Source organism: Oncorhynchus keta, chromosome 5, assembly GCF_023373465.1.
Source record: "Oncorhynchus keta strain PuntledgeMale-10-30-2019 chromosome 5, Oket_V2, whole genome shotgun sequence".
NCBI classification, from domain to species: Eukaryota; Metazoa; Chordata; class Actinopteri; order Salmoniformes; family Salmonidae; genus Oncorhynchus; species Oncorhynchus keta.
Window position 1 is genome coordinate 10,506,939 of NC_068425.1, and position 12,404 is coordinate 10,519,342.

General features: G+C 43.9%; 1 protein-coding gene across 2 annotated transcripts in view; it reads right to left on the minus strand.

Moving 5' to 3' along the window:
- LOC118384149 (C-type mannose receptor 2) overlaps positions 1 to 12,404 on the minus strand; it is a 55,671-nt gene that overhangs the window by 35,790 nt on the left and 7,477 nt on the right. Inside the window, exons 2-5 of one of the 2 annotated variants that reach the window (XM_052518686.1) lie at positions 9,636 to 10,070; positions 4,006 to 4,179; positions 3,669 to 3,833; positions 3,247 to 3,360 (exon numbers count right to left, since the gene is read on the minus strand). In XM_052518686.1, the coding sequence (XP_052374646.1) occupies positions 3,247 to 3,360; positions 3,669 to 3,833; positions 4,006 to 4,179; positions 9,636 to 10,070 (888 nt within the window). Of the gene's footprint in view, positions 1 to 3,246; positions 3,361 to 3,668; positions 3,834 to 4,005; positions 4,180 to 4,637; positions 4,883 to 9,635; positions 10,071 to 12,404 lie in introns of those variants that run through there. The other variant, XM_052518687.1, reaches the window with a different exon arrangement.

A 12,404-nucleotide genomic window follows, 5' to 3' on the forward strand; every position in this document is an offset into this window, starting at 1 on the left:
AATATATTTATTTCATTTCATTTGCGATTTTCATGAATAGTTAACGTTGCGTTATGCCAGGGGTGTCAAAGTCAAATGGACGGAGGGCCAAATAAAAAATTTAGCTACAAGCCGAGGGCCGGACTGTTCGAATGTTCATTGAAAAATTTTTAAATGACGCATATAGTCTAGTGAACCTAATTGAACCTACTGAAAACCTAACAAATATATTCCAATATGATCAGATAAATAAAGCAATATTTTCTTATGGCTCTGTCAGTAATCTTTAATTTTCAACAGACACAAAAGACAAATTTCCTTTATATAAAAATCCCCATAACATGAACATTAAATGAAAGAAACCGGTATTCAAGGCACCATCAGTAGCCTATATTTTCTATTTTAGCAAAAGTGGGCTAAATTTACTTCAAAGAAAAAAACAATAATAGCAATTTTCTATCATCCACTCAACTGAAATATTTTTAAAATATAATTGGATTGAAATACAATAAAATAAAGTGCAAAAATCTATTAATCAAAAACAACACTTTGTTTAAGGAGAAGTAACATGCAGTGAAAACAAATATTAAACTTTAACTTTTAAACTTGAACTGAGTAAAAACTCTAAATATGTGATTGCACAGTAATGTTCACTTGTTTGAGGTTGAGGGTGATACTTGGTGGTGTCCCATCTTTTCCACAAGTTCATCAATGTTCGGGGTAAGGCTCTGAGCTGAGGAAATCCTCAGAATTGAGTGGAGGTGTTCAGCAGTAAGTCAACTTCTGTGTGATGTTTTGTTCAAGTTCATCAAAGAAAACAGTTGTTCACACAGGTATGTGCTGCCAAACATAGACAACGTTTGAGCAGCCTGGATGCGCAGCTGGGGCATTGTGTCGGGAGGAAACGGGCGAACTCCGCAGCACCCACTGCCGCATATTTTGCCCTCAGTGCATCATTGCATTGGAGGTCAATCAACTCCATTTGGAGGTTTGGTGGTGAGCTTTCCACGTCAACAGCAAATGGGTTACCGAGCAGTTCCAACCTGCTTTTTTGTGCTTCAAAGTCAGCAAATCTTCGCCACCAGTCCGCTCCTGTGTCCACACATCGCAGGTGCTCCGTCGGTTGTCAAACCCACGAGTTTTTCCCAAGGCAGCTCCATCTCATTTACACATCTTGACACCTCTTCATACAAATCATGCCCCGTAGTTGTGCCATGCATAGGACGTAAAGCCAAAAACTCCTCTGTCACGCTTAGGCTGGAGTCCACTCCGCGGATGAAAATTGACAACTGGGCAATGTCAGAAATGTCGGTGCTCTCATCCACAGCCAAGGAATATGCAATGAAATCTTTTCCCTTTTTCACAAGCTGCTCTTTTAGATTGATGGACAACTGGTCTACTCTCTCGGCAATGGTGTTTCTGCTCAGACTCACATTTAAAAAGAGTTGCCTTTTTTCTGGGCAAACTTCGTCACAAACTTTAATCATGCAGTTTTTGATGAAATCCCCCTCCGTAAATGGCCGGGCTGATTTAGCGATCTCTTCTGCCAAAATAAAACTGGCCTTGACAGCAGCCTGGCCTTGTGATTTGGCTTTTTTGAACAGAGCCTGTCGAGATTTGAGGCCTCGTTTTAATTCCTCTGCCTTTTGTAGCCTTTGTTCCATGTCCATATTCTTGTTTTTGTCCGCGTGTTTCGTTTCATAATGTCGTCTCAGATTATACTCTTTCAGTACCGCCACACTTTCTCCACACAGAAGACACACAGGTTTTCCAGCTACCTCCGTGAACAAATACTCCGACTCCCACCTTGTTTGAAACCCCGGTTCTCAGTGTCCACCTTCCGTTTTGCCATTTTTGATGGGTATCTGAAAGTTAATTTTACTGTGATGCTGACAACTGCTGTGCCAATAAATATTGAAATGAAGCAGCCTACTGCTCGGTGCGTCACCGTTGCATTGTGGGAAATGTAGTATTGGTGCGTGTAAAAGATCTGCGGGCTGCCGGCTTGCTGCGGTCTGCGGGCCGGTTCTAATAATAAATCAAGATCATCCCAGGGGCCGTAAAAAACCTTCTCGCGGGCCGGATGTGGCCCGCGGGCCTTGACTCTGACATATGTGCGTTATGCGAATGAGCTTGCGGTGATAATTACACTCCTGGATACAGGTTTTTTTCGTAGCCAAACGTGATGAACAAAACGGAGCGATTTGTCCGACACAAATAATCTTTTTGGAAAAACTGAACATTTGCTATCTAACTGAGAGTCTCCTCATTGAAAACATCTGAAGTTCTTCAAAGGTAAATTATTTTATTTGAATGCTTTTCTTGTTTTTGTGAAAATGTTGCATGCTGAATGCTAGGCTTAATGCTATGCTAGCTATCAATACTCTTACACAAATGCTTGTTTAGCTATGGTTCAAAAGCATATTTTGAAAATCTGAGATGACAGTGTTGTTAACAAAAGGCTAAGCTTGAGAGCAAATATATTTATTTCATTTAATTTGCGATTTTCATTAATAGTTAACGTTGCGTTATGGTAATGAGCTTGAGGCTATAAATAGGATCCCGGATACGGGATTGCTAGTCGCAACAGGTTAAAAAGACGGTTGAGTATGGTTGAGGTTGGGTTAGAAAGATGTTTGAGGATGGTTGAGGTTGAGTTATAAAGACTGTTGAGGATGGTTGAGGTTGGGTTAGAAAGATGTTTGAGGATGGTTGAGGTTGGGTTAGAAAGATGTTTGAGGATGGTTGAGGTTGAGTTAAAAAGACGGTTGAGGATGGTTGAGGTTGAGTTAAAAAGACTGTTGAGGATGGTTGAGGTTGGGTTAGAAAGATGTTTGAGGATGGTTGAGGTTGGGTTAGAAAGATGGTTGAGGATGAGTTAAAAAGACGGTTGAGGATGGTTGAGGTTGGGTTAGAAAGACGGTTGAGGATGGTTGAGGTTGGGTTAAAAAGACAGTTGAGGATGGTTGAGGTTGGGTTAGAAAGATGTTTGAGGATGGTTGAGGTTGGGTTAAAAAGACTGTTGAGGATGGTTGAGGTTGGGTTAGAAAGATGTTTGAGGATGGTTGAGGTTGGGTTAAAAAGACGGTTGAGGATGGTTGAGGTTGGGTTAAAAAGACGGTTGAGGATGGTTGAGGTTGGGTTAAAAAGACGGTTGAGGATGGTTGAGGTTGGGTTAGAAAGATGTTTGAGGATGGTTGAGGTTGTGTTAAAACGACTGTCGAGGATGGTTGAGGTTGGGTTGGGTTAAAGACAGTGTTCTCTCACCATTCTCCCAGTTGAGGTATTTGAGCGGGGAGGAGTCACCCCACTGCCAGCCTCCGGTGATGTCCAGGTCATTCAGACCGATCCACAGAGCAGCACTGTAACCAGTCAGCAAACCTACAGCAGCGGGGAGAGACTTCTCTTAAAAACATAAGATGTTCTCATATAAACAGAGGCAAGATCACACCACCTCTTTAAAACTAATAGAGAAGAGGCGAGTTGAGAAAAGACGGTAACCCTTGATTGTAAGGTATGCTTTTAAATGGCTTATACACGCTTAATACATAGTTGTTTACCAGCAATGTCTAATACCAGTTCACAACAGACCTATAAACACATTTCCATCAAACCGAGAATAAGGAAGAAAAGCGGTCCCGTGTTGTAGCACAGAGGACTGCATTTTAGACTCTCCTCTGGTCTCCTACCGTTGATGTAGGTCTGCTCATGCAGCTTGGTGATACTGAGCAGGTCAGCCCCCTGCTGTTGGCAGCTGATGCGAGCCTCGCTCCATGACAGGGTGGCCTGGAAGTTGAACTGGTAGCAGCTGTCTGTCATGGGGTCTGTGTCCCAGAACGTCTCACAGTCATTGCCTGGGAGGGGGAGGGAGTGAGTGGGAGAGAGAGGGGAGGGGAGGGAGAAACAGAGATCATTGCAAGGGGGAAAAAGTCATAGAGAGAGAGACATAGAAAGAGTCTGTGGTGCGTGTGTGTGGGGTGTGGAGGAGGTGGAGGGGGAATATAGCTGTGTGAGACGGTGACTCACTCTTAACAGGACAGAAGCCCCAGAGTTCGTCCTTGCCATAGTCGAAGGTGGTGGCACACCACAGGTGACCGTCCTCTCTGCCAATACTGGTGCAGTTGTGGAACCACTGGCTATCGTACATGAAGGGCAGGTAGCAGGGCCGACCGTGAGAGTTCCCCTGGATAGTATAGATCTCTGAAAAGGCACACGATGGAAAGACTTCAAATCCCAGGATGCACTGGCACTGAAGCGCCAAATTGATTTGTGTGGATAGTTTTTACTGAGCAAGCAAATCTGTGTACTTGGGAAAGACCATCAAAGGTAAACAATAAACCAAAATAGACCAGATAATGGAAAAACAATCAAACAATTTACATCTGAAAAATAAATACATCAGGACAAAGCTTTATAAAAATGATATACTGTCTCAAACTAAAAAGTATGCCAGACAAAGTCATTTTCATTTTCACTAGCAAGTGACAAGGGTAGGAAAGATACTCTTTCCAAAAAACTTTCTCTAAAATAATAAAATATTGAGTTTAGTTTATAAGCCGCTGTTTTGGTTATTTTTTCCAGTCTATTATGAGACTGCCATGTATAAACTAAACTCCATTATTCTTTGAGAGTTGAATGAACTTTATCTTGAATGAAACCTGATCTCCACAGTTTGACAAAATGCCCACGGGTTGCCACGGTAGCCTCTGCATTCCACTGGACAGCGGGGTATGAAGGAAAGGACAGCGGGGACAACTCAAATCAACTCTCCAAGACACGATGGAGAAAGAGAGAGAGCGGGAGAGGGAAGAGAGCGAGCGAGGAAGGATTGAGAGAGAGGGAGAAAGGGAGAAAGAGAGAAAGGGAGAAAGAGAGCGGTAGAGAGAAAGAGCTGTAAAGAAAGGGACTGGAAGGGCGTCTGCGATGTTACCAAAACACACAGAGAACGAGCCAGACCCATGGAAAGTAGGGCATATGTGTTAAAAAGGGGGAAAGGCCTAGAAAGTTCCCTCCCTCCTTCATTTCCCTCTCTTCTCCACTAGTGGCTGGTTCGTGTCAAGCTGCTAGCCTGCTAGCTACACAGCGGGGTGACTAATGTCCGTGGCATTCTTTATTCAGCAGCCTGTTGACTTCACAAAAGCAAGTTGTGCGGAATGGCAGTTAAAAGTTACAAATGCCTTTTGCCTCCCCACAAAAAAAGGAAAGAAAAGAAGGAGAGGAACGATAGAGGAGGAACGTAAAGAAGGAGAGGAAGGATATAGGAGGAAAGTAAAGAAGGAGGGGAAAGATAGAGGAGGAACGTAAAGAGGGAGAGGAAGGATATAGGAGGAAAGTAAAGGAGGGGAAAGATAAAGGAGGAACGTAAAGAAGGAGAGGAAAGAGAGAGGAGGAAAGTAAAGAAGGAGAGGAAAGATAGAGGAGGAAAGTAAAGAAGGAGAGGAAAGAGAGAGGAGGAAAGTAAAGAAGGAGAGGAAAGAGAGAGGAGGAAAGTAAAGAAGGAGAGGAAAGATAGAGGAGGAAAGTAAAGAAGGAGAGGAAAGATAGAGGAGGAAAGTAAAGAAGGAGAGGAAAGAGAGAGGAGGAAAGTAAAGAAGGAGAGGAAAGATAGAGGAGGAAAGTAAAGAAGGAGAGGAAAGATAGAGGAGGAAAGTAAAGAAGGAGAGGAAAGAGAGAGGAGGAAAGTAAAGAAGGAGAGGAAAGAGAGAGGAGGAAAGTAAAGAAGGAGAGGAAAGAGAGAGGAGGAAAGTAAAGAAGGAGAGGAAAGATAGAGGAGGAAAGTAAAGAAGGAGAGGAAAGATAGAGGAGGAAAGTAAAGAAGGAGAGGAAAGATAGAGGAGGAAAGTAAAGAAGTCGAGATCTGGTTTTAATTGCAGTCAGACAGGCTAGAGACGGTATTTCAAAGACTAAGCCCAGCAGAAAGGCTGTCTGTGCAACTTAAATAATAACATTTGATATCTGCATGAATAATAATACTACTACTAATAATAGTGGAAACGAGGCTTTGCTTCAAAACCACACTGTTATCCCTTCAGCGGGGGGCTTCAACTCCTAGGTCCTATGTAAACACTAACATACGTAGGCTAGAACTGGGTGATATGGACAAAAATCCACATTGTGATAAATTGCCTGAATTGATGCAATAATGATAAATAGAAGGATAGTTTATAACATTAATGTGCAACAAGTTTCTTTAAACTACTTTAAACGTTTCCTTTAAACTACTAACTTACTACGAGTCTGATGGTTGTAGCCATCAACTGTCCCATGAACAATCACCCACATTAACACACTTACTTCATGTCAAACTTCACCTTTCTCTAGTACAGGCTACGTATCATAATGAACGATATCAGCGAAATGCCTGCGATAAGTGATTGGTATGGTCGGTGTCAATCATTTCCGGTTTAATGAGCCAGCTCTACTGTAGGCTATGTGAGGGCAAGGGCATTCCACTGTTTAAGTCTTGAGTTTACAAACACAGAGCGAGAGGGCTTTCCTTAGCTATCTTGCTGGCGGACTGCCAGTCAGTCATACAGTCGACAGAGAGGCTCAGGGCAAAAAAATTGCAGCATGCGTCTGAACAGATAGAGCTGTACCCTCCTCAACAGTACAACACAGCTGACGAACCCTACCTATCTCTCTGATTTGGTCCCGCCGTACATACCTACACGTACGCTACGGTCACAAGACGCAGGCCTCCTAATTGTCCCTAGAATTTCTAAGCAAACAGCTGGAGGCAGGGCTTTCTCCTATAGAGCTCCATTTTTATGGAATGGTCTGGCTACCCATGTGAGAAACGTAAACTCGGTCTCAACCTTTAAGTCTTTACTGAAGACTCATCTCTTCAGTGGGTCATATGATTGAGTGTAGTCTGGCCCAGGAGTGTGAAGGTGAACGGAAAGGCTCTGGAGCAACGAACCGCCCTTGCAGTCTCTGCCTGGCCGGTTCCCCTCTCTCCACTAGGATTCTTTGCCTCTAACCCTATTACAGGGGCGGTTTACTAGGGCTCTTTCATACCATCCCGAGGAGGGGTGCGTCACTTGAGTAGGTTGAGTCACTGATGTGATCTTCCTGTTTGGGTTGGTACCCCCCCTTGGGTTGTGCCGTGGCGGAGATCTTTGTGGGCTATGCTCGGCCTTGTCTCAGGATGGTAAGTTGGTGGTTGAAGATATCCCTCTAGTGGTGTTGGGGCTGTGCTTTGCAAAGTGGGTGGGGTTACAGTGCCTTGCGAAAGTATTCGGCCCCCTTGAACTTTGCGACCTTTTGCCACATTTCAGGCTTCAAACATAAAGATATAAAACTGTATTTTTTTGTGAAGAATCAACAACAAGTGGGACACAATCATGAAGTGGAACGACATTTATTGGATATTTCAAACTTTTTTAACAAATCAAAAACTGAAAAATTGGGCGTGCAAAATTATTCAGCCCCTTTACTTTCAGTGCAGCAAACTCTCTCCAGAAGTTCAGTGAGGATCTCTGAATGATCCAATGTTGACCTAAATGACTAATGATGATAAATACAATCCACCTGTGTGTAATCAAGTCTCCGTATAAATGCACCTGCACTGTGATAGTCTCAGAGGTCCGTTAAAAGCGCAGAGAGCATCATGAAGAACAAGGAACACACCAGGCAGGTCCGAGATACTGTTGTGAAGAAGTTTAAAGCCGGATTTGGATACAAAAATATTTCCCAAGCTTTAAACATCCCAAGGAGCACTGTGCAAGAGATAATATTGAAATGGAAATCTAAATCTACAAGACCTGGCCGTCCCTCTAAACTTTCAGCTCATACAAGGAGAAGACTGATCAGAGATGCAGCCAAGAGGCCCATGATCACTCTGGATGAACTGCAGAGATCTACAGCTGAGGTGGGAGACTCTGTCCATAGGACAACAATCAGTCGTATATTGCACAAATCTGGCCTTTATGGAAGAGTTGGCAAGAAGAAAGCCATTTCTTAAAGATATCCATAAAAAGTGTTGTTTAAAGTTTGCCACAAGCCACCTGGGAGACACACCAAACATGTGGAAGAAGGTGCTCTGGTCAGATGAAACCAAAATTGAACTTTTTGGCAACAATGCAAAGCGTTATGTTTGGCGTAAAAGCAACACAGCTCATCACCCTGAACACACCATCCCCACTTTCAAACATGGTGGTGGCAGCATCATGGTTTGGGCCTGCTTTTCTTCAGCAGGGACAGGGAAGATGGTTAAAATTGATGGGAAGATGGATGGAGCCAAATACAGGACCATTCTGGAAGAAAACCTGATGGAGTCTGCAAAAGACCTGAGACTAGGACGGAGATTTGTCTTCCAACAAGACAATGATCCAAAACATAAAGCAAAATCTACAATGGAATCGTTAAAAAATAAACATATCCAGGTGTTAGAATGGCCAAGTCAAAGTCCAGACCTGAATCCAATCGAGAATCTGTGGAAAGAACTGAAAACTGCTGTTCACAAATGCTCTCCATCCAACCTCACTGAGCTCGAGCTGTTTTGCAAGGAGGAATGGGAAAAGATTTCAGTCTCTCGATGTGCAAAACTGATAGAGACATACCCCAAGCGACTTACAGCTGTCATCGCAGCAAAAGGTGGCGCTACAAAGTATTAACTTAAGGGGGCTGAATAATTTTGCACGCCCAATATTTCAGTTTTTGATTTGTTAAAAAAGTTTGAAATATCCAATAAATGTCGTTCCACTTCATGATTGTGTCCCACTTGTTGTTGATTCTTCACAAAAAATACAGTTTTATATCTTTATGTTTGAAGCCTGAAATGTGGCAAAAGGTCGCAAAGTTCAAGTGGGCCGAATACTTTCGCAAGGCACTGTATATCCTGCCTGTTTGGCCCTGTCCGGGGGTGTCATCGGATGGGGCCACAGTGTCTCCTGACCCCTCCTATCTCAGCCTCCAGTATTTATGCTGCAGTAGTTTATGTGTCGGGGGGCTAGGATCAATTTGTTATATCTGGAGTACCTCTCCTGTCCTATCCGGTTTCCTGTGTGAATTTAAGTATGCTCTCTCTAATTCTCTCTTTCTTTCTCTCTCTCGAAGGACCTGAGCCCTAGGAAGGTGCCTCAGGACTACCTGGCATGATGACTCCTTGCTGTCCCCAGTCCACCTCCAGTTTCAACTGTTCTGCCTGTGATTATAATTTTTTGGCCATGCTGGTCATTTATGAACATTTGAACATCTTGGCCATGTTCTGTTATAATCTCCACCCGGCACGGCCAGAAGAGGACTGGCCAACCCACATAGCCTGGTTCCTCTCTAGGTTTCTTCCTAGGTTTTGGCTTTTCTAGGGAGTTTTTCCTAGCCACTGTGCTTCTACACCTGCATTGCTTGCTGTTTGGGGTTTTAGGCTGGGTTTCTGTACAGCACTTTGAGATATCAGCTGATGTACGAAGGGCTATATAAATATATTTTATTTTATTTTGAATTGATATTGCAAAATGGCTGACTCCCTTTGCCTACCAGAGTCAAACTGACGTCTTGTTGCTCCCCCATACCAAAACGAAATCAAGACTGACCAGAATGACTTGTTCAACTTACACTTGACTTTACCAGAGAAAGAGTACCAAAATAGCATCATCAACCGTTTGTAATCCACTAGAATTACTTTGCAAACCAAAAGTAGAAGCTCTTCTACTTACCACGATAGCTCCTAGAACAAAGGTCCTGATCGTCCCCAAAGAGCCTCCACTTGAGCCCCTCCCGTAGGGGCTTGACATCCGAGGCCACCGCTGAGGCGTTAGCGGAGGGGTTAACAGGGTGCGAGGGTGACGGCAGGTACAGGTTGAGGTTGTCCAACACCTGGGAACAGTACCAGGTCCAGCGGACCCCGGGAGGCTCTCTGTCACAGGGGTAGACGCCCAGCAGTGAGGTGTCCTCCCTGGAGCTGTAGTTGCCTGTTGTCAGGCCCAGGCACAGAGAGGAGCCTAGGTTGAAGAGTCGGCCCCGGGTCACCCACTTCCACTTCTGGGCGTCATCCTCGCAGGACTCGGACAGGGACAGGGAGTGACCCTGCACCCCTAGACAGCCCTGAGCCCCCTCGTGGAAGAACACAAACACATCACCATTCACGGGCTCTGTGGAGAGAGAGACAGAGAAACACACAGAGAGAGAGAAGGGCATTCTATGCCATTAAAAGGAACAGAAATTTCAACATACCAATTAGGATCTGGCTAAAAATACTTGAATCAGTCATAGAGCCCATTGCCCTTTATGGTTGTGAGGCCTGGGGTCTGATCACCAACCAAGACTTCACAAAATGGGACAAACACCAAATTGAGACTCTGCATGCAGAATTCTGCAAAAATATCCTCCGTGTACAACGTAGAACACAAATGCATGCAGAGTAGAATTAGGCCGATACCCATTAATTATCAAAATCCAGAAAAGAGCCGTTAAATTCTACATCCACCTAAAAGGAAGCGATTCCCAAACCTTCCATAACAAAGCCATCACCTACAGAGATGAACCTGGAGAAGAGTCCCCTAAGCAAGCTGGTTCTGGGGCTTTGTTCACAAACACAAACACACCCCACAGAGCCCCAGGACAGCAGCACAATTAGACCCAACCAAATCATGAGAAAACAAAAAGATAATTACTTGACACATTGGAAATAATTAATTAAAACAACAGAGCAAACTCGAATGCTATTTGGCTCTAAACAGAGAGTACACAGCGGCAGAATACCTGACCACTGTGACTGACCCAAACTTAAGGAAAGCGTTGACTATGTACAGACTCAGTGAGCATAGCCTTGCTATCGAGAAAGGCCGCCGTAGGCAGACATGGCTCTCAAGAGAAGACAGGCTATGTGCTCATTTTGATAAACTCCCATATCTACTGGGTGAAATTCCACAGTGTGCCATCACAGCAGCTAGATTTGTGACCTGTTGCCACGAGAAAAGGGCAACCAGTGAAGAACAAACACCATTGTAAATACAATCCATATTTATGCTAATTTATTTTATCTTGTGTCCTTTAACTATTTGTACATTGTATGACATTTACATAATATGACATTTGTAATGTCTTTATTGTTTTGAAACTTCTGTATGTGTAATGTTTACTGTTAATTTTTATTGTTTATTTCACTTTTGTATATTATCTACCTCACTTGCTTTGGCAATGTTAACACATGTTTCCCATGCCAATAAACCGCTTGAATTGAATTGAGAGAGACACATAAGGGAGAGAGAGGGAGAGAGAGAGAGAGTGAGAGAAACAGAGCGAGACACACAGAGAGAGACACATAGAGAGAGAGACACACAGAGAGAGAGAAAGCGAGAGAGAGAGAGGTAGAGATAGAGAAACACACAGAGAGAGACACATAGAGAGAGAGAGTGAGAGAGAGAGAGAGAGATAAACACAGAGAGAGAGACACACAGAGAGAGACAGAGAGAGAGAGAGAGACACACACACAGAGAGAGAGAGAGAGAGAGAGAGAGAGAGAGAGAGAGAGAGAGAGAGAGAGAGAGAGAGAGAGAGAGAAACACAGAGAGAGAGACACAGAGAGAGAGACACCGAGAGGGAGAGAGAGAGAGAGAAACACAGAGAGAGAGACACACAGAGAGAGACACAGAGAGAGAGACACACAGAGAGAGAAAGCGAGAGAGAGAGAGAGAGAGAGAGTGAGAGAAACAGAGCGAGACACACAGAGAGAGACACGTAGAGAGAGAGACACACAGAGAGAGAGAGAAAGCGAGAGAGAGAGACACACAGAGAGAGACAGAGAGAGAGAGAGAGACACAGAGAGAGAGAGAGAGAGAGAGAGAGAGAGAGAGAGAGAGAGAGAGAGAGAGAGAGAGAGAGAGAGAGAGAGAGAGAGAGAGAGAGAGAGAGAGAGAGAGAGAGAGAGAGAGAGAGAGAGAGAGAGACACAGAGAGAGAGAGAGAGAGATAGAGAAACACAGAGAGGGAGACACAGAGAGAGAGAGAGAGAGAGAGAGAGAGATAGAGACACAGAGAGAGAGAGACAGAGAGATAGACACAGAGAGAGAGAGAGAGAGAGAGAGAGAGAGAGAGAGACAGAGAGAGAGACACACACAGAGAGAGAGAGAGAGAGACAGAGAGAGAGGTAGAGAGGACAGTCAACTATTCCATATTTAGCTGCTAATGTGGAGACCACAATCAATATCACTGTTAATGGATGTCCTGCTTTGCTAGAGCAAGCATCTTTCAGCTGGTTGTGGTGCTGTTGAAAGGCTAGCTTTCTCACAATAATACCTAGCCCACCTAGTTATATCTCCTCTCACATCTATGACAAAACAGACAAAAAAGTTGGAGAAAGAAATCATTTCATTTGCATATTTGAAAGACCAGAGGAGGCTCACAGACCTGTATCAACTTAAGCAGACATTTACCAAGGTTGTGTGTTTAGACAAGTGTTCATTGGAGGGGGCTGCTGCTTTTAAA